The 23,363-nt window shown below is 40.9% G+C and overlaps 1 protein-coding gene across 1 annotated transcript; it reads left to right on the top strand.

Annotated features, from left to right (window-relative positions):
• ndfip2 (Nedd4 family interacting protein 2) lies at nucleotides 1-9,764 on the top strand. Its single transcript, XM_064311702.1, has 8 exons — nucleotides 1-424; nucleotides 5,138-5,303; nucleotides 5,835-5,965; nucleotides 6,447-6,537; nucleotides 7,190-7,317; nucleotides 7,951-8,017; nucleotides 8,448-8,553; nucleotides 8,662-9,764. The coding sequence occupies exons 1-7, from the start codon at nucleotides 389-391 to the stop codon at nucleotides 8,549-8,551; spliced, it is 723 nt and encodes a 240-aa protein (XP_064167772.1). The 5' UTR covers nucleotides 1-388; the 3' UTR covers nucleotides 8,552-8,553; nucleotides 8,662-9,764.
• The last annotated feature ends 13,599 nt before the right edge of the window (nucleotides 9,765-23,363 follow it).

Consider the following 23,363-nt stretch of genomic DNA (forward strand, 5'->3'; position numbering starts at 1 on the left):
GATTCTGCTCTGAATGGCTGTCCGTAAACAACTGGAATTGAATCAGCTGCATTTATGAGACCACGAAGCACATGCGTACTCCCGACGTCAATTCACAGCCAGCTGGCTAATTGTTTTCTTTTTTCTCGACAGAACCTCTGGCGAGGAGAATTGTTCAGAATGAATGTTAATTCAGAGGAATGAGATACCTATTTCATTTTTAAGTAATCTATCCAGCTAGTTGACTGAGTTGACATATTTTTTGAATACATTGTCGGAAGCAAACGTAGTTACATTTCTGGCTAGCAAGCGATCGGAGTGGAACAGAACAGCGTACTGAGTTTTTTGTTTTGCTTTTATTCCATACCGCTGCTAGCTAAAAAGCTAGCAAGGTTAGCTAACTGATACGATGGAACATCACCAGGCAGCAAGTCGATATCAAGTGGTAAGAACATTTCTTAGCTTTTGCTTTCACTCGTTGATTGCTAGCAACACAAATGACAAGATGCAATAGAATCTCAGAGATTACATGGTTTGATGGTTTATCAACTGGCGTGGTCAGTAAAATAGTAAAATAGACACACTTCCGCATTCAAGCTAGCTAATTTGTTGGCTGTATAGCACTAATGTTTGCAGTTAAAACACATCAGATTGTCAGATAACTTGCTAACTGCCAAACTTCAGACAAGAGCGAGGGTTAACCAACAATGGTTAGACGAGTACTAGACTAGTTGTGAAATCCACGAGTCTTCAAGAAAACTGGATTGCTACGCGCAGATGAATGTGTGATATAGTTGCACTCACCCTGACGATAAAATCAGCAGCCTGAATTCGAAAACGGACATTTTTTAGCCATTGGCATCTGGCTTAACATACAACACACACAATTAATACTACTAAGCTAACATAAACTTTAATAACATATTTCGGTTTGAGGATTCTAGTGGTTAATGCAGTCCATGTGAAACGTCATAGCTGTTTAGCACGAGCAGAGGTGGCAGCTAACAAGCTAGCTCAGCAGCTGTACTCTAATCGAATGTCACAGGAAGTGTGCACATTTTTGAGAAATGTAAATAAGAATATAATATTTATTGTTTTAACTTATTAATTGGCGAATGTTAAGGACGATGCACCCCCCCCCCCCCCTCGTTAGCAGGGGTCCTCCCGAAATCTCTTCCCACTTGGGGATTTTTTTTTCTCGTTACTTTTTTAAAAATTGGGAGCTGTTGTTTGGTCTTTCCATCCTTTAACAATTTCCCGTTTTGTCGCTAAAGCGCCTCTGTATCTGTATAAAAAGCTATACAAATATTGAGGTGAATTAACTAACGTTTGACAGTGATCGTTTAGCGTTTCTACCAGGGTTATTCCCGACCGTGGAATGGTTTAGTTATCTATGGCTAGGTACCTAACACCCTTAAACGTTAATTGGTTAACCGAACCTGCGGCTAGCGTAAAAATAGCAGCTGCTTTAATAATTCGGTCACAGCCACTGAAATGTCCATTGGTCACAGCACAAAAGTAGGGCGCAGGCCTGTGCTACTTGTGCATGGAACAGGCTCGGTTGATATTTAACCAATGTTGTGGTCGTGGTTCACTGGAAAATAAACACGTGGTAGTATTAGAATATTGTGTGCACGGTAACTAAATTAACAAGTGGTAATGAAAATAAAGCATTGGATCAAAGTTCCTGTATTAAGAGATTTCAGTGTATTATGTCTAATAACAACTGGAGTTTGCAAGGAAACATTTTCAAATAACTTACTGAAAGCTGAGACCAGGAATGAGAAGTTCAGTTCAGCTAAGTGTGATGTTTGCCACTCACCGTTTGTCTTCATAATCATATCCTCTGAGAGACACGCTGGCATTTTATTTTTCACTTTCACGACTGTGTTTCCTGCATGTGCATCATGTTACAGTCTGCTTCATTTTTGTCTGAAGACAGTCGCTATGCAACAACTACTAAAGTTTGTCCCAGTTGTATTATGACCCTTTGTGGCTATTTATTCTTTTTAGGTTAAACAGGGTTGTATTTTGAACCAAAAAAGGAAACCTTCATAGTATCCTCTATTATGTTTTTTTTTTTTTTTTGTATTTGTGTCAATCAGCTTGGTTAAGCAGCACCCAAGATATGAGCTGTATAACTTCTTGTTTGGTATCACTCGTACCTCTGGGCAGTGAAACTCCAAATCAGCTGACAACAGGATAGAACATGATTCATGATTTTTTTTTTTTTTAATTTTAAATAAAGGTGCATTTTTGGTATGGTGAATATACAGAAGACCAGAAAGCAGAACTTAAGAATTTAAGAACTTGACTGTCAGGGTGACATCTTACAGGGACTTGTCTCTATAATCTGTTTGGCCAGTTCGAGAAGTTCATGATGAACCAGTTCACATCTGTTTCATGTGACATCTGATGATGATCCCTAGGCATGATAAGATATGTTCTGCCCCCAATTTGATTCCTATTTTGATATAGTGTTTGCAATATGATTTTCCAACTAGGCTATATGATATGTATGTAAAGCTAAAAGAAGAAAAAAAAAAAAAGAAATTGAATAAAGGGAAAACAAACTTTTACTCAGTGTTTCCTATTTATTGAACTTTAGAAGTAAAATAGAAATTTGAACCATGGCGATTTCAGATGTTTTGTAAAATAAAAATAAAATATGATGTTTCTTTACAATGACAATGCAGATGTCTATAGTTGTGTATAAAATGCTCTCTTTTATAAACAGATCTTTTGAATTTACACCAAGTTTAACAACAATCAAAGTTTGATATGCACAACCTAATAAAGTCAACATTGTTTTCACAATTAATGCTTCTCCCACAGAAAACGATGAGTTCAGGTTTTCCCTTCAATGGTTGAAGCTAAAGATATCTTTGAGTTGCATCAAGTTTCTGCCACAAGCTGATGTTTTGGTTTTGTATCGTTGATGTGTTTTACCAGTGTCATATTGCACAATCTGTTACATTGCACATATGGTTCACATTTATTTATTGGGAAATTATTCTTTAGTCCAATGCAACTAACAAGAAGCAGTTTTGTGCATTTCATTTCAGAGAACATACAAAACTGCTTGTCAGGGTTTAATCGGTAACCTGACAAAACATTGTCTATGTCTATATCTACGTTTATGAAATGTTGGCATCTATGAAGTCGGCTACAACTTCAATGGTTGAGCAGTCCTATATAATCAGTCAGTATAATGGCATGATGATGGGTATGGACATGGGCCTACATGTTTTGTTGCTTGAATCCTCTAGATGTATGGTAAATGGCTAATTTTGCCCTTGTGCAACTTGTCTGTTGGGCAACCCTGCAGTCTGCGATAAGGACTGGAGTAATCCCTTACCAATCTGATGGACCTTGATCTTCACTCCCGTAAACAAAGATTGGTCGCAGAAGTTATATATTGTACGGTTGTGCGGTTCTTCGGATCAGATAGCCTGTCGCTGGCTGCCACATACCACACCGGCAGCGCGTTTATTTTCTGCTCGGCATCAGAGAGCGCGTGCCTGAGGCTATGCTGAGTAAGCCGGGTCTTGCAGAGCGTAACCGATTCTGACAGCCTTTTTTGGGCTTTTAAGCCGGAAAAGAACTTTCTGGCAGTGTTTCTAGGCTACAGATGACAGAAGCCTCCTTATCATTCACCTTGCGGTTTATTTTATTTCTTTTGGCTAAAATAACATTGCAGAAAGAAAACTCACACGTCCACACATCCAGCTCTGTGTAGAGGCGGTAAGGAGAGAATGTTCTAGCACACTGTTTAAATGCCCCCGGGGATTCATTTACAGTGATTTACTGGATGAAGACCACATAGTATGAAGCGGTTTGAGTTTGTAAATAAATCATTGGATCGCTATTTCACAACCATTTTGGGTTTTTAAAATGAGTTTGGTATGACTGTTGAAGATGGTGTGGATAGAAATTTGGCCTAAGATGGTGTGTTCAAAGCTGATACTCCATACGTATGGTTTCTGTAATGCTAATGACCCAAATATTGTACAAGCACACGCTCTCCTGGGAAGAGCATGCTGCTAGCTCAAGCTACTTTTCCCAGGACTCTACATGAAACACTTAATGGGCTTGGGGAAAGTTTATATGTGCCTATTTATGGTGACATCTTTAATCCATCCAACATTTTAAAAGCCTACTGCAATATTCTCAAAAACAACAGGAAAAAAGAAATATAGGCCTAAATGTATACCGTATTGTTCTTTATCTTCTTTCCTCCCATAGGGCTGTTTGTACAATTCGTACAAGGGTCTGTGTGATAACTCTCGAGGTAGAAAATATGAGGAGAGGAGATGGTGCAGGGAATGGGGTCATTCAATTCAAGAATGCCAGAGCAACTGCTTTCCTCTCTGGTCGTTTGTAATCTGGCTGTTTAGCTTGGCGCATCTGTGTGCAGACAAATTGCGCCAATCCATGCATAATAAATGAACATTTTACCAATCAAGACTGCTTGTGCAAAGCCAGCCAGATGCCATTTTCAGCTTGTGCTTTAGTTTCAACTGTGCTGAAGGAAATAAAATACTGTAACCTGATTGGGGGAGAAAAAAAACAAATTCACTGTTGTGTTCATAAGTTGTTCACGTAATGTCGTCATTATATTCATATTTTTAAATTCCTCTTTTAAGATGTAGCCTACATTTCAGTAAGTCTTAAAATCCATGAAGTCATGCTGCCAATTGTCCCACAAAAGCTACATTTTCTGAAAGGAATGTATTCGATTGAAGGCACAGCTCTTTGTAGGTTGTTTTATCATTCTGTGTAGTCCTCACATTTACACTTTGTCATATGGCACATGCTTTTGCCCAGAGTAACTGACTAGGACAAGCGGTGCCAAGTGCAAATAGCAAGGGTGTTTGGAAGTAGCAGAACAGAGCAGAGTACTAAAATCTGAATCTTGAGTGTAGCAGTGCCACTGACATTTTCATCTGTGACCCCAGGTGAGTGGAATCAATCATCTATCAGGTAGAAAAGAAAAACGGCTGTACAGCTGCACCAAATAAGAGTATCCCTTGATTAGGCGGAGACCGTGTTGATCAGTGGTGTCTAATCTTATCTGAGAAGGGCTGGTGTGGGTGTGGGATTTTATATTTAGTGATAAATTGTTCTCATAACATTTTTTTTTTTGGTTTGCAATCAGTTGCACAATGAGGATGATCCCTCTGAAGTGGCCAACAGCACAGAGGCCTCTACTTCTGTCCCGGCAGCGGAGCCCCCTCCCGCCCAATCAGCGGCAGCAGAAGCGGAAGCAGAGGCCCCACCCCCTTCATACGCCAGTATCGCTTTGGGAGCGACTGCGGCTCCAGGTGTGGCACCATTTTAGCAAAAATTTAACTCTTTCAACATTACAGAGCTCCCAGGTTACTTTTAGAGACTGTTGTCTTCAAAAGTCACTATATACTGATACCTGTACAGAAAAAGACATGTAAATCATGCTCATTAAGTTACATTAAAAGAGAATAGGTCTGCCATCTGCAGTTTAGGTATTCACTTTGTTCGAACCGATCAGAGGTGGAAAATCGAGGGTCAGAAAGTGAAAGTCCTGCCATGTGTTTCTTCTAACCACTCATTAGTTCTACCTCCTGGCTGAGGAATTATGCTAATGAACAAATCCAGGTGATCAGAAGAAAATACTGGGGAGGACTTTTACTTTCTGAATCTGGATTGTCTCTGGAGCGGTTTAGGCTGCATGACCTCACACAGGCTTAAGGGCTAGCGCCTACGCGTGCTTCTCGCGGCTCTTTCGCGTAGCTTTTCCGGGGAGTAATCGTTCCCAGTAAATGCTGTGCCCTTTCGCGTCCTTCAGTCCTGTGTTTTTCCGCCGTGGCGTCCCGCAGAGTGCTGTTTCCAGGGTGACCTGCCCGTGCCCCCTCCGTACAGCGTGGCCACCTCGCTGCCCACCTACGACGAAGCGGAGACAGCCAAAGCGGCTGCCATCGCCGCCGCTGCTGTGGACGTGGTGCCCAGGGTATATCCTTCCTCATCACTTCTCCTCCATGTTTTTCTTCTCTTATCAAATATTATTTTTTCTTCTATATCTCCTTCCTTCATTTTTTTGTACTTCTTGACTGTAGTGGCACTGTTAGTAATGGTAGAAGTGGTGGTAGCAGTAGCAGTCAAATTGATTGCAGAGGTGGAAAGTCCAGGGGTCAGAAAGTGAATGTTCTGCCATGTGTTTTTTTCCAAACATGAACTCAGCCTGCTGATTTCACTAATTAGTTCTACCTCCTGGCTGAAGAATGGTGCTAATTGGCAAATTCAGGAGATTGGAACAAACTACTGGGGAATATTTTCTGAACATGGATTTTCCACCCCCGATTGATTTTATGTAGCCTATTTATTTGTCAACAGTTAGATTGTTCTCATTGATTCAAGGTCCTTTATCATTTCCCCTTCTTGGCTGAATTTACCAGTGATTTTTCCTAATGATTTCTCTGAATCTCCTGCAGCTGGAGGAGGATTTTCCCGCCCGCGGTGATTTCAGTGATGCCGATCAGCTGAGGGTGGGGAATGATGGAATATTCCTGCTGGCCTTCTTCAGTAAGTCCTCGCTAGCCAAGTCACTGCTGCATTAGCGCTGAAGCTAGCAGGGTCGTGTGAATGAAAATTGTATCGCAATATTTCTACATCCTTTGGACGATGGAAAAAAAGGCCAGTATCTGCGGCTGATATCTTTTAAATGGTATCTGTGTGCCGTGCCAAAGTCGAGCGTGAGGTTAAACATTAGCTTTCAGAGAAACGGCCTGGTGTAGCAGCATGTCACAGTAATCACTATAGCCTTAAAACCAAGCTACCAAGACCACAAGCTACTTATAGCTACCAAGCTACCACAGGGCTGGCATTGGGGGCGATGGAAACGCAATGGAAAAACCCTGCAGAACCTCATTACTCTGATGAGCAGTGGGTGGGGGGGAAAGACTTGAGAATCATTTACTTTTAAAAGTGCACTAAGGCCGAAATGCCAAGCTTGCACGCCAGTGGCCGCGATCGCGGCCGCCGTGTAATTCGAGCCCTGAGGCGTTTCGTCCACCGCAGTGAAAGGGCTGGCTCTGCCTTTCTGGGGCAAATCCTGAATACTTCCCTTATGATGGATCTGCCGACCGTGGTTTATTGCTCTGTCTTTTGTGGCGCGCTTCTGTTTAGTTTTAATGCGGTAAATCCAGATTTTGGCCCGTTTCCTGTCTCCAAACAGTGGCCTTCCTGTTCAACTGGATCGGCTTCTGCCTCTCGTTCTGCCTGCTGACCAACACCATCGCAGGCCGATACGGAGCCATCTGCGGGTTCGGACTGTCCCTCATCAAGTGGATCCTCATCGTCAGGGTACACAGCCCGGCCCGAAGGGGGCGCTGTTTCTCGTCTCGCCAACGCATCACTGATTATGTTCAGAAGGGTGAAGTTTTATAATAGATGGAGCTAAAATGAGCTGTCAGTCACTGGCTTGTTTTAACCCGTCAAAATCCACTGCAAAATGCATCGATTGGATCAAATCAGTGACCGATAGAAGATATTTCTCCACCCATTTTTGATTTTATGAAACCTACTACTCCTGTCAGTATGAAGAATCGCTGAGGAAACATTTTGTGAAAACATCAATTTGCGGTTCATTAGTAGTGCTGACGTTTAGAGGGACTGAAAAAAGACTACACTTACACAGTTCATTCTCCGTTGACTGGATTTCTCAGAATGTCTCTAGTCTCAATTTACATTGACATTTACAATTAGGCATCTGAAAGACACCATTGTCTTACATAAGTGCGAACATAAAGGAAACAAGTAGAGCTGATGCCAAGTCTTTAGTGTCAGAGTCGATTGCAGTAGTCTGTGCATAAGCGTACAGCATAAAAACAGTTTAGCTGCAGTGTGTTAACACTGGCAGCATACGCTTGAATAACAGTATTTCCTAGTTGATACTCACTAATTCTATATTGTTTTTTTGTTTTTTTTGTATTTCAGTTTTCTGATTATTTTACTGGATACTTCAATGGCCAGTACTGGCTCTGGTGGATATTCCTTGTTCTTGGTGAGTTACCCAAAAATACTTTATTGAAAAAATGTTTTTGAAGCAGATCATATACATGGTTGTTTGTTTAGCAAATTCTTGGACATTGTACGTGTTTAAACATGTTAATTTAATTTGTTTTACTTGGCTATGGCGTGAATCGCTCCTGAAACATTGAACTTTGCTTCCACCAAGTGGCCAGCAGTCGACATTGCGCAGTATTCTGGAGTTTGTCTGCGTTGTAGTGTTGAGCTTTTAGTTCGACGCAGAGTGGGTTTGTAGTTGGGCAGATTTCATTAAACTCTGTTGCTCTATTGGGGCAGTACCTGAGCTGCAGGTGTGACTGTTGAAATAGAGACCTTAATATGGCACACATACAGCGGGGCAGAGGCAATGAGGTGACGGCGACGTTACCGATTCTTTTCATTCTCTCCCTCTCTCTCCCTCCAAGGCCTCCTGCTCTTTTTCCGAGGGTTCGTGAACTACCTGAAAGTGCGGAACGTGTCAGAAAACTTGGCAGCATCTCATAGAACGCGCTTCTTCTTCCTGTACTAGAGGTAGTGTCCAGCATTTTGTGCTCACTTGTCATTTCTAAAGCGGTTATGTTGAAGAAACTGTTTCAAGATTCCCCGTCTTCTTCTGATCTTTTTTTTTATTTTTTAAAGCAAATCTCCAGGTTTGTGGTAGAAATTCCACCTAACATCAGATTTCTTGTGGATTTGAACTCTGCAAGCCCTGCAAACCGATCACGTGACCACAGGAAGGGGAAAAATGACCCCACACTGGTGCTCTGAAACCTGATGAAATGAACAAATGTACCTTCACCCTTTGGTAAATGAGTATGTACGACCAAGGTCATACACACTTGGACATAGCGAACAAATTTTACATCTCCCAGCCGCCCCCCCCCCCACACACACACACGCACATTTTAAGGGAACTCTGTCATTGGAACAACACTAATTGCTCATCCACTTTCATATCGCACTCTAATGGGAATATTTCTGCTGTTCATTTATATCGCATTAACATTCAGCAAAAGATGCCTAATAATATGCAACCAAGGAGCTCTATGCAATAATCCTCTTCTCAAAGTATTTTCAAAACCATAGCTTAAAACAAACAAAAATTAAAAATCTGTAGGAATGATTATATTTCAGCATTTCCACAATTTTGTAAGTATTTCCTTGGTAATTGCAAATATTTATTGGTATTCCTGGTACAGTATTTGCTTTGGTAGGGAGTTTCCTTGATTTCATATTAAACTGGAACTGTCATAAGCTTGGGCCAGTTTTTTTTTTCTTTTTTTAATTTATATTTTTTTTAATATTGTGTGCACAATACGTGAATATACATTTACATTTAGGTTGTGACTGGCATAAAATAACACCGCTTTGTCAATATCTTTTCAACTGGAATCCATAGTTATCCCGATATCAGACTTAGCTTTTCCATTTTGAAATTACTGTAATTAGTTTAAACTGTGATGTTTTTTTTTTGTCTTGATTGTAAAGTTTCCTTAATGCTTCAGTTTTTTTTTTCTTTCTATAAAAGCCATTCCAGCAGCTACAGCAAATGCATGGTTTACTATGCTGCTTTAAATCAATGCAACAATATATTCTCTAATGTACGTTTGTAAACAAGCATTTTTTTTGTTTGATTTTTGTTTTTAATAATTTTGTCATTTCTCAATTTAAGGTGATTGAGTATGCTTCATTGAATTCTACTGTATCTTGCCAAATGTCAATAAAGATTAACATGCATCCTGTTGAATTCAAAAGAAATGTTTTATTTAAATGAGAAATAAATGGTATTGTAGAAGGACTTTAGAGGATAGATTTTCTTTTGTTGTTTTTAAACTTTTTGTTTTTGTATATTGGGATTTCATAAACAAGTTTTAGCCCATAAAATTCAGGTTTATTTTTCATGCTTTCCTCTTCAACAGTGAAAAGTTAAAATAAATACAAAGGATTTGGGAGGAGTATGTTAAATCTTGGCTCATCTTTCTCAACTAAAGAAAAAATATTGAGAAGGCGAATTATGCCACATTTTTTGCAGAGTTAAATTATTATTTTGAATATAAATATGTATCACAAAAAAAACTGCAATAGCCAAACCAAGCTGGACAGTGAGAAGTAGCTCCTGTGACTGTTCAGCCCTCATTCACACCGTGTGTGTCACTGAAAACTGCTGTATCGTCTCTGCGCCTGTCCCAAATCCCATCTTTATAAATTCTTAACCGCTGACCTATTTTATCACTCCTTTCCAGTCGGTGAGTTTCTAGCGCTACGGGAGTTTTATAACGGGCCGTAGCTCACAGCTGCCATTAGAACCTAGGCTGAGCTGTGGAGGACACAATGCGCTAAGCAAACTCGGTGCCATGCACAATAAAATGGCCGATAATGCTGACATGGGCTGTCGGAGGCATTATGGAGGTCAGCATCTGCTGGCAGTAAACTAGGAGCATTGTGGTTTGTTCCTGAAGCAGGCTTGGCTGCTAGCTGGTTTTGTCCTAGCGTCATTTCAGCCCTTTTCAGTCTGAAATGAACTGAGCTCTGGCTGATTATATCTACCAGTGTAAAGGATCCCCCCCCCTCTTTTTTAATATTTTGGGTAAGAATTTGAACCACAATCTTCATCCACCAGGGTGATTAAAGACCCCATGATGCTCATTGCAAAGGGCAGGGGGTTCCCCACTGTCCTGGCCTAACCTAGCTGTCTAACCATCCTCCATGTTTGATTAGATAAACTCCTTGTCATAAGCCAGTGTCCTGGTGCAGAATGCTGCTGTCCTACACTCAGGTGGGCAGGGCAGCTGGATAAAATTATCGGGCCTGGGACAAAAGTTTTGGGACAGGTTCACAGAGCCTATGAGGCATTACATGAAATTTACATTGTTAATATGATCATCATGTCACACTTGTTATATTTATAGCCAGAGGAATGGTGTTTTCCCTTGTGCAACGTCCCTCACAGATCCGGGCGTGTCCTGCACAGCGGATGTGTAGAGTGTTTAGATCACGATGATCAGAGCTGCTTGCCAAAAGACTTCAGGGGCCATTCCCAGGTGGGGACAATCATAGCCTTGAGCAAATGCTCTGAATTCCTTCAGTAAATATGCAACTGCATGTATGCATGTGCGTATGTGTGACTCTTTAATATGCATGTGTGTTTATATCGTATATGCTAATGTATATTCTGAAAATGTAATCTGGTATCATCACATCCATGCTCTATACAATTTCCTATCTTTTTGACAGCATACTGTAGGTATGTGTGAAGGCTAATCCCAGGTCTGGCCAACAGAGGGAGCACAGTTATTACTTTAGGCCAGTTGCTTTCAAACTCGGTCCTGGGGACCCCTGTGTATGCTGGTTTTTCTTTCCAACCACAACTGAAATTGCAGAATTAACAGACTGTTAATTTTTCTTGATCAGGTACTTTTCATGTTTTAGAGATATTGTTTACCCTCTTCAATCAAATAATGCAGGAAATAGCGATGCATGCCATGAAGAATACAATTCCCATGTTCATACTGTGCTATATTGAGCTATATTGAACAATTACATAAAAGCTGGATATTTTTTTTTTATCACAAGAAAGCCTGAGGTTAATAGGTTCCTGAACCTGTTAGGATGTTGAACACGTATCTCATTTCTTACATTGCATTACATTTCCATTTCCATTACATTTCCTACTAACACAGTGCAGGTTTGGTGCGTTATCATTTACTAGGTCTTCAAATTCTTCACTATCATCCACATGGTTAGTTTTAGTGGTTAGATGTCTGCACTTTCACCAATTAGGAGCCTATTGATTGACCTTAATTTAATTCTTAATTTGATCAGTTAAAAATAATTAACCTCTTTTGTATGCAGTTGTTTGCAATATAGCACAGTATGAACACGAGAATTTTCTTATTCATGGCACGCATGGCTATTTCTGACATAATATGGCTGAAGGGGGTAAACAGTACCTCTAAAACATGAAAAGCACCTAATTAAGAAAGAATTAACAGCTTGTTCATTCTGGGATTGGAATTGTGGTTGGAACGAAAACCAGTTTGAGCAGGGGGACCGAGTTTGAGAACCTCTGCTTTAGGCTACCTCTCCCTGTTCCTTGCGTCACATCTCTTTGGGGGGGAATGATCTATTTTTACATTTGCCACGTGTACACAGATTTATTTCAGACTTTTTAATGAAAAGCCCTGCTCCATGACCCCCTCCCCCCACCTCAGCACTACAAAGTGGATTTGAACCAAAAACCTTCTAGTTTCTATACCTGGACGTGAGAGTACCTCAAGGCGGCAGTTAATCACGATGTAGCTCCCAGTTGCTGCATTTAATGGTGTCTCTTGTGAATCAGAGAGTTTTATGATGAGGCCGATTTAATGATTCAGCCTGAAACTGAAAGCAAGCAAAAATTTCTTACAAAAAAAAGAAAAAATGAATTGTTTAATAACCAATACGGTTCAACCGAGGCAATGAGGAATCCCTGAAGGGTAGTTTTTCTTCAGTGTGTACAGCACAGTAGCTCTGCTACAGTGTTAACATGGTAACCGTTGTATTATCCAGGCCATGGAGAAAGGAAGAATAATTCCAAGTCTGCACGAATTAACACTTTGACTTGTGTATTAAACATGTATCGCCTCTGTCAATCCCCTGTCATTATGCACCAGAGTGCAGCTCTGCAAAACAGACCCCATTTATATACTTAATATTTAATACACATATTATTAACATAAAATAAGGTGGCATGTTTTTCCTACATAGTGCCACAGGTCACATATTACATTAAACCGCTATAATACATGTGTACTGGCACTGTAACTACAGAGGTACGAGGTACAGTAATAAAGCCTGTATTTACACTGAGACAATGTTAAACCCTGTTTCTGTCTTTTAACTCCTGCTTTCTATTTCAGTTTTTGTGGGTGGGGTGGGGAGGCATTGTCAACTGGGGTCAATTCCATCAATTCAGAAAAATCCCAACATATTATGAGCATCATAAATTAAATTTAACCTCATTGCCTGCAATGACTGAATTAAAATGGAATGAATGGTTGAGCAGGATATTTTACCATGTATATCTTTTTCTGCTGTTCATTTCAGTGAAGTAGTTTGTATTCACAGCAGGCCAAAGTGGAGTACTTTTATTTATTTATTTATTTATTTAATAAGAAGCACCTGCTACCTATTTCACAGTGATGACATAGTGCTGGGGGATGAAAACTCAGATACACGCAAACTCATTACTGCTACCTGCTGGTTAGACTGGAAAATGTGTACATCAAACTGCGCACAGATATAAGGCTCTGTTTTACACTCTGGTGTGGAAAAGAAGCATCGACTGGCTAAATATCTCATTCTAAAAAGCTGCGTCATCTTATATTCATTTTATTTGCTGATTTATTTATTTATTTGAAGAACCGAGATCAATTTCACATACACTGTATGTTGAAATATTGTTTTAAGAGTGATTTGTTCTCCAAAACAAATGCCCACAATGTGTGTATCTGTAATCAAACACTGTTTGAAGATATTTTTGTTTCTATAGTTTATTAAAAGTTTTTTTTTTTGAAATTGTCATGGCTTAATGCCAATGTGGTGCAAAAGTTGACTGTCATTGATGGTTAGCTATGAAATAGCTGAAGCAGGCAAATAGATGTGCAGTATATGATAAAATAAAATAAATACATGTTCTAAATAAATACATATCTTAATAGGATTTGACAGGAAGAACTCACAGAAATGAATCACAGAAAATAGGTTTAAATCAAAAATTTTCATTTATTTTCTACGCTCTTTTAAGAGTATAGGCCTAATCTGGCATCATCACCGGTGGCAGGAGACTGTAACCATAGCGCTCTGACAAATGCCTGGTGAAGGTCTTGCCCTTTCTGTAGCACCGGTGGGATGTCAATATAAATTCATAAAAGCTTTGGCAGCTGCATTTACTCTGGCTGGGATACATTTGTGGCATCCCTATTGATGAGCGCTATATATCACTCAAATTTACTCGGTAAATGCATCCAGGCGTTCATGAAGGATGATCCACGCGCAAGAAAAGTTGACTAAGCTATGCACAGTGTATTTTTTCTGGCGTCTCCTACGCCAATAAATACTGTAACATAATCAACGCGGACATCAAGGTCATTCCGAAATGCAGAGGATCAGAGTCCTTTCAGCAGAAAATGAGAGCGCTTCCTTGTGCATGTTAGCACTGAGCAATCGCTGGCAAACAGGCACCCGAGTGTTTAATATTCCGTCCGAGCCGCGCAGAGCTTGGCAGTGTAACTTGGCAGGAAATATTTCAACCAGGTCCTTGCTTCCCGAGCAGCCAATGGAGTAGAGAACATCCCTCCTTTTAACTCTTGTGCGTTTTGTTGCATAAACTGCAAGTTACCGAGCCGGGGAAGAGTGTTTACAGAATAAACAGGTTTAAAAAGTATAATTTAAAAGCTTTTTTTCCTCTTTCTTTAAGTTCAGGTATGATTAGCCAAATTTGATGTGACCCACTTTATAAACACACTTAAGCTGTAGTTCCTCTTAATTTTCCACTTACGTTTAAAGAAATTCCACAAGTACTCTGAACACTGCAGCCAATATGCCTGTCATGGGGGAAGCGGTAGCTGGAGGTCATTTAGATCCCAACACTTCCAAAAATTCAACACACACTGGCTCACTGCCAAGATTCCAGAAGCAAAAGTTATTTCAAAAAGAATTCAACCAGCAACACCACTGTACCCTGAGTCAAAAGCGTCAGACTGAAGTCCTGGAGTGTCTGCTAGCCTTTGGTATGTTTCAGCATCAGTGAGTCGATCAATGCATTGATTGGCTGAAGAATCCACACACCTCCAGGCCTTGGTTTCTGGCTGCTGATTGGAAATGACAAATACCTGCTGACATTTTGCCCCTCCAGGATTTCTGTGTTGCACCTGTGCACTGAGTCATGTAAATCAATGACTAGATTATAGATTTGTTAGGTAACCTTGATCCTGTACTAGTGATCTGTCCTGTACTAGAGATTTTGATTTGATCATTATTTAGAGCCCGAGTCTGAATATTTAAGATCTGAATGGTGAAACAGTGAGTGCCTCCAGTGCACAATCACCTGTGCACACTTAACCTAATCAGTAGTGCAGCGATATTCTTATGGGATTGAATGGAGTGAAAAACAAGAATCACCTCTGACACTCCAGATCCAGTATTTCTCAGCTGGCATAAAACATACTAGTCATAAGTTGCACAACTTAATAAAAATAAAATCAATAAACACCCAGGTGCTCAGGGTTGATTGTGTTAAAAAAGACCAAAATGGGGCCATTAAAAATCTGTTCAGAGCATCGTTTGAAAGGGTGGTGATTTTAATTAGGTGAGAACGGTGTCGGCCAAGGAGGAGACAGTCTCTGCTTGCATTAAATTCTGTGCAGCGAACGTTAAAGGTGACACAAGTAAATTTATGTCTTGCCTTCAGGTATTTATAAAGTTAATGTGATTGCAAAAAAAAAAAAATGCTTGTTAGCAGTTCTATCTAAAATTTCACAGTTATTGAAATAACTTTGGCATACATATTGGAGTCTACTGAATTACTGGACCTAATTTATAGTACTTTTTCCAGGAGCTGCCTGAGTCTCATCGTAATATACTCCAAATTTGTGGGTGTTGGGTGTAATTGTATGTATATGTGTACCCCCTTCCATAGTGAAGCTTTCAACAAAGGAATTGTTGATTGTATCTTCATTATCATAATCCTAAAAAATAAAAATTTCCCCATTTTAAATATGCCCAACATTGTCTTCTTTTTCTAGTACAGTATTGTAAAAATAATGATTATAGCTTGACTTGATTTTCATTAGTGTATACATTTTAAAATGTATGAATACATTGTAAACCTAATAGTTCTATTTAAGACAGATTCTATGTATTAAATACTGTTATATTATTAATAGGAGTCATAGTAGTTATAGTCATATTAGTATTAGTATAGTAGTCTTGGAAGTATTATTTTCATATAGTAAAGATGCTGCAGATGAAAGGGAGACAGCAGGTCTGTGGCTTTACAGGTGACGTAGCTGTCAGTAGCCAGTGAGTTTGAGCTTTATGACTGTGTGACCTTGGCAGGGAGCATTTCCAGGGGTGAGCAGATTCAGAGCAGCTTCCTCCCTCCCAGCTGCTGCGTCTCATTAGCTGCCATTTAACCACTGGAGCAGACGTCCCACAGCTCACACTTGAAAGGTTCTGGCAGGTGCTGGCCAGCTGTCAACTCTTACTGCAGGAACACACACACACACACACATGCACGCGCATACGCGTGCACAAGCACGTGCACATATGTATGCACATGCACACACACGTGCACACACACAGCGTAATCTCATAAGCAGATATCAGACCGAGTGACTGTCAGAAGAACACTGATGTGTCCATGAATTTAATGTCTGTACACACTGCAGGATCTTTGTTTTCCTTCTGTTGATTGCAAATGCAAAGTAGACACATGTTTGCAATTATCTGTTTGGCAGTAGCAAATAAAACTAGACAGGAGATGGAAGCTGAATATTACTTCACAGAATCACAATGTTTGGGGGTCATCTGAATCTTCATCTTCACTTCATCTCATCTGAAGATTGAAGCAAACCTGTTTTTGTATAGTATTGAAATTGAGCTAGTGACTAAACAGACAGGAGTTTATTTCATAGTGTAAACTTCTAATGCTGCTGTTTTCATTTTTGTGAACATTTTTATTATTTTTATGAAGTTATTGTATGCGACCACTACTTCAGTGACTGTACATCTTTGAATTTTCACACACACTACTTGTCAGCATATACAACAACACAAATAATACAAGATCTTCTAAGGGAAAAGTGTTTGTTATTTGTGTCAAAATGGATAGTCTTGATCAGGTCATACAGGAACCTGATAAGATACCCATGATGTAATACAATGGCTGGTCTTGCAGGTAAGTGGTAAGAAGTGTGTATGCTTGTGTGAGTGTATGTTGTGGGGGGTGGGGGGGGGTGTTTATTGACAGAGGGAATTATTGCAGAAGACTCTATTTACCATTTTCAAAGCTATTCACTGCTCATCTATTCACTAATATGCAGCATATCTGCACACTGCGGTGTTTCTTTTGGTGATTACAAAGCTACACACGGATAAAGATGATTGACTGCTGATTAATTTCCACTTCCTCCCTCATACTTAGAGCAGGGGATTAGAGCTGCTTTAGATCCATGGCCTCATCAGCTGCAAGCGGAAGAGCGCTGGATCAAGTCATAAAGCGCTGTGAGGCCATAGCTCCCAGGCATCAAAGTGATATTTCGTACATGTTTTCAACACGTAAAACTGCAGATTTGACTGCAAGAAAGATCGTAAGAAAGTTTTGCGCGACGACCGAGGCATTGATACAACTTCTTGAATTGGAGTTATGTAACCAGCTCGGGGACTGAATTTGTTGGAGGTAAAATACACTGAAAACGCAATCACTTGTGACATAGTCCCTGCCTGTACATATTGGCACACCTGCACTTTTGTGTACAGGAAATGTGACAGATTGCGCCTTTCTTTCTCAGCACTCCTGGTAATTTGCAGCATCTTTAGTAAATTTCTCCCGCTTGGTTGTTTGCCATACTGCTCTGTAGCTTCCTCCTGCCTGATATCTGAAGCTTAATAAAACCAATCTCTCACTTTTCTTCTCTCTCTCTCCCTCTCCCCCTTCCTCATTCTCACTCCTCCTCTTGCCCTGTCTCTCTCCAGCTCAGCAGATGTGTGTTGATTTTTTTTTTTGAGATCCTGTTAGTGTCTTTTATTTTTTGTTCTGAAAGTGTTTTGCAGCTACAAACAGCACTGTTCACAGTGGGTTTAGGAGCCTTGCGAATTAACCAGCGGATGTAATGTTGATGTTCTCTCCCCATGCTACATCTGCAGCATTCAACAGGGTCTGTTTCCCTCTAGAACCAAACGGCATTCCCTGCTGGGTTTACCTCCTCCTGGGTCAGGGCTGCATTAGTCTGCACGGACAGGTGCACAGCTCAGTCACCTTGTGGTGCTCACCACTGTGATACCTGTGGACTTACTGGCACTAAGTCAAGGTGGTAAAGTCCCGCAAGGTAAGATTAGTGAAAAAACCAGTGGGCATCAGTGACAAAGATGCCTTGGTTAGTAAAGCTAGGCAGATTTGGTCTTGCTTGTTCGGTCTAGCCTGATCACAATTGTGAGCAGAATTCTGTACATCAGCCTCGCTTTTGCTACAGCTCTCCAGCCTGACCTCCACCTCCCCTCTCCCCCACTTCAGCCAAGGGGCATTTTTCACACATCAGTGGTAAGAAATTGGGGTCTGGCCCCCGCATTAGTGACCATTCGACAGAGCTTGGCTCTTTTCTCTCTCCCTTCACCACATCCCCTTCCAAAAAAAAAAAAAAAAACCCAAAACAGGAAAAAAAGGCCATCAGATTCGGAGAACAGAGGCCGCTTTGTCAATGGCCCAACTAGAACTCATCTGTACCCAGAATCCTCTCTGATTCATTAATGGGATCAGCATTGACTCTGTTGCAGGAACCTTCCCCTCCCACTCCTCTGCAGAAAAAAAGCTCCCTGGCATTCCAGCCATGTATTTCCTTCAGCATAAGGGTGAGAAAGAGTAAAAAAAAAAAAAAAAAGCAGGCCCTGAATACTCAGCTGCAAGTGGAGAGCCAAGAGACAAATACCGGGAGCCAAAGGCCAAAAGCCAAGCTTAGCTTGGCAGCACTGCTGTTGATCTTTAATAAGTAACTTCCTAAAGCTGAAACGTGCCTTCTGTGCAGTCTCTTGCGACTAATTTAATAAAATATTGTGAAATGGTTCTGGATCTCGTGCGATGTTTATTGGTTTTTTGCTCAGATCCCGACCCAGCGCGTCACTCAGCCAGAACTTTTCAGTCAACACTTATTTTAGGACAGAGAGTCCACAGAAGGCCAGTTATCACACCTCTGTCTGCAGGATCTAGCCACTCTGACACTTTTGAAATGTGTAAACCTGACATGTGCTGAGGATGCATGTCTTATGCCATTATACAGTGCAATCTGTAAGTATTTGGACAGTGATACATTGTTTGTTTTTTTTGGCTCTGTACTACATCATACTGGATTTGAAATTAAACAATGGGTATGAGGTTAAAGTGCAGACTGTCAGCTGTAATTTGAGGGTATCTACATCCATACCGGGTGATCCATGTGGAAACTACAGCGCTTTTTACACACAGCCCCCGCTCCCCCTAATTTATGGGAGAAAAGAAAATTGGACAAATTAACACAATCTGAAATAAAGTCAACATATTTAGTACTTTGTTGCAAATCCTTTGCATTGGATGACTGCCCAAATTTAACAACCCATACACATCACCGACACAAAGCTGGTTATCTTCCTGGTGATGCAACCATTTTCAGTTCCTGTTTGTTTCTGAGGTGTTTTGCCTGCAGCCGTGTCTTCAGCAAGTGAAATGCATGTTTCATTGGATTTGGGATGGGTGAATGACTCGACCAGTGAAGAACATTCTACTTTTTGCCCCTGAATAACTCTTTGGTTGCTTTAGCAGTATGTTTGGGGTCATTGTCCTTCTGCAAGGTGAAGCGCTGTCCGATGAGTTTTGAGAAATTTCGTTTGATCTAAGCGGATAAATTCAGTGTTCAGAATTCATCCTGCCGCTGCCGTCAGCGGTCACATCATCAATGAAGACAAGTGAGCCAGTCCCAGTGGCAGCCATACATCCCTAAGTCATAACACTGCCTCCATCATATTATTTCACAGATTGGGGGGGGGGGGGGGGCTTTAGTTCATGAGCAGTTCCTTTCTTTCTCTACACTTCTCTCTTTCTAGAACTTTTTTGTCAGCAAACTACAACCTCCGCGAGGCTAGAGTGGTTTGTGGTGAACCCTCTGAAGTTATGCTGGTGTAGTCTTCTCTTTATGGTAGTCCTTGACACATTTATGCCAATATCCTGGAGAGTGTTCCTGATCTATTCAACATTTGTAAATGGGGTTTATTTTTCATTCATCCACTACAGAGGTCTTCCATAGTCTATCAAGTTGTTTGGTCTTACTCAGCTCACCAGCGCATTATTTGATTCCTAACAATGTATGAAAGAGTTGATATTGACAGATATATTTTTATATATTCATTTATATTTACGAAATGGCTACACACACACACACACACACAAATACATACATAACGGCATTTGGGGGACTCATCATTGAGATTCCATGGAGAACCAGTGGAAAATGGAAAACCAATAGTAATTCCATTTGCTGCTATAATATATCCCAGTTTTGTTGAAAAGTTACTCTTTCTTAGGGATACTGCTGGTAAATGCTATTGTGCTGCACAAATGTGAGAACTTTAAAAAGCGGAGCCCTTAGTTACTTACTGTGTATTTATCGATTTATTCCAACCTCACTCAGACCACCCCCATGGTCTTAACTTGAATGATGCCATCCTTGTACCTATCCTCGAGACCATATATCAGTCATGTGCCTGACCTTAGGTGGACTGGCTCACCACCCATAAAAGCATGAGGGTGAACACACCTCCTTCTCTTTGCCTTGCTCGACTCATCTGAGACCTGTTGGTCAGAAAGCGTTTCTTTGAAACTCCACTATCAACAATCTATCACATTGCTGCGGGTGTCTTGTGTCCCTGAGGACTGTAAGTGGTTTTTCCTTTCTTTCGTTTGATTGCAGCTTGTCAGTGATCGTTTTGTGGGTTTCACTTTCATTTTATAGCGAGAGTTATGTTGTTTGCCTTAACCTCTTATTTTAGTTTCAGGCATCTTTATTTGTCTCACCTGGGGCTAAGCGCTTTACTATAGCTTGCAATTCCACGTAATCATTGTCCCTCCCCATTAACCCACGGTTCGCAGAGGATGGGGATCTTGATTACAAGATCCCCCCCCCCCCCCCTCGTGCGTTGTGCACAATGAGTCGGGGAGTTTAGATTTGTTAAATTATTCCTTTATATTCAATTCAGGATTTAAGCATGAGTTGATTTACTTGCCGACTTCCCATTACCTCTGTGCGCAGCAGGGGGGACTGTTTTACTCTCTTCTTCCCTTAATATAAAATAGTAGGGTGTGAACCTTTTCTTTCTTCACACAGTGGTGAGCTGTCTTTTATTTATTTTTTGTTAAATACTGATTGTATTGCCCTTAGTCCCTGTTCGCAGTGGATGGGGTTCTGTTTGTCTCCCTGTGGGCCACCCCTGATCATAACAAGGGGTGGGGCCAAGGACATGATCCCCAGCTTACATATGGGCCACTGCATGTTCCAGGAGACCAGGGGCACTAGGATAACACTCAACGGCAAATTTTAGCTGCCACACACAATCTATCAGAGAAACTGGGTAAACCAATGTTCTGCTACAACACAGGAACCAGGAAGCTCAGATGGGCCCTCCCTTGATGAGTTACCTTCTTTTCAGGCAACGAAAGTGGACCATAATTTCTCTTTATGCTCACAATTCCCTTTCTGAGGGCAGCGAGCACTCGGGTGGCACTGCTGACTCAGAACTCAAATCTTTGCCGTCAAACAGCTGCACCACTGTGTATCACCAGGGTGCCTGTGTTGCCTCCAGGTAGCACAGAAACTGCTGTTTTGGGCTTTTGTGCAACTGACCTCTCTCAGGGCAATTTATGTTTCGGGTTGCAATTCAGGCAGCGGACCTTCTTTCCAGGACCGGTCCTCTCCCTGAGCATGAAGACTACATCCAGAAGTGGGAGCTCTCTTCCGGGCTTGTTCACCATGGCTCAGGCTAACCTATTCACATCAGCAGAGACAACCCATTTGCAGGATGTGGTTCTCCCTGAATGGTCAAGGAGGACCCTTAGCTTTAGATGCATTGCCTCAAGAGTGGATGCGTTTCATCCTTGTACCTTTCCCACATCTTACAGGGTCAGTGCGGTACTCCTAGCAACCTTAGGGTCCACCACCACCATTCTGTTTTCAGAACTAGTCATCCAAGTTAAGACCGTGATGACAGTCTGAGTGAGGTCAAAATAGATGGTAAGTTATGACTATAACTATGAATTTGTGAGACTGAATGATGACCATCATTATCTGTTGTTGCTCGGAACGAGCTGAAGTGTTCCACGCTAGAGGGGGTGGCATATTCATCGGGATGCTTTCATGGGCAGTGAGCCAAGCCTCTTAAGGTCAGTCACATGGCTTTGATGATATATAGTCTGAAGGATAAGTAAAAGGATGCCATCATTCATGTTAACTTACGTTTTGTCTTTAAGAGTAGCCTGGAAGTTCATTGTAGATGGTAGCAGTGAGGGGTGGTGTGAGGATAGAGAAATGGGGAGAGAGGAACAGAACCTAGAGCCATGCTAACTATGAGGAGAGAAATATTTCTGCTGCCAAACCAGGGAAATGCTGAAAGGCTTTTTCACCAGTTGAAGAATTTACCTATTACTCAGTGACACACACACACACACAGGAAGCACACTCCCACACACACCCATGCTCACAAACACACCCACACACAGCTCTCTCCTGTAGTACTATGTGGTCCCTATGTTTTTTTGGCTGGAATATTTATCAGGGAAATGCCTGCATTTCAGCTGCAGGGCTTCTGGTATGGGTATAGATGGTAAAATGTAATTATAACTGCCAGTTCCAAAATACAACAATATTGCAGAGTGCCTTGACCATGATGAAGAGTAAATCATATCACACCTCAAATGCGTATTTATGATTCATTCCAGTTTCAGAACAGCACAAGTGGGCTTCAGTGTAATTTAGGGGATACGTATAAGGAATAGAAAATCTGTGATATTTCCTCTGGTTCTGAGAAAGCCATAGGGTCTCTGTTGCTCCTCAGCACTTCACTGATAAATTGAAGAAGTTGATTACACAGTTGCTTCCTGGACCTGAATTTGTTTCTGATTTTATGGTGAGAACAAATGCCAGCAGATCCTAAAGGGTTGCAAGTATAAACATTTACAAAGCATTTCAGATTTACCTTCAATTTACTTTCAATTGCTACAGGGATGGATAATATATATTTTCAAATGTCATTTGTAATTAATCCTGCATTCATATGGAACTTGACTATGGCCAGCACTGCATAAATAAATTAACATTGTAAAATAAAAATGTTTCTTTGCGCAAATACAAGTAAATAACTTTGAATAAATATTATAAATGCTACATATACTCTATACTGGAAATAAATCATACATGCTGAAATGATAACATTACATTAATACATTTAAAACATTACATGAAACAAATACATATTTGCATTGTATAGGCTATTTTAGTCCTACATTTCAGCATGCATGCATTTCACAGTGACCATTTGGTGGTGCTTTGAGATAAGGCAGTCTG

Source organism: Anguilla rostrata, chromosome 15 (assembly GCF_018555375.3).
Source record: "Anguilla rostrata isolate EN2019 chromosome 15, ASM1855537v3, whole genome shotgun sequence".
In the NCBI taxonomy this organism is placed as follows: Eukaryota; Metazoa; Chordata; class Actinopteri; order Anguilliformes; family Anguillidae; genus Anguilla; species Anguilla rostrata.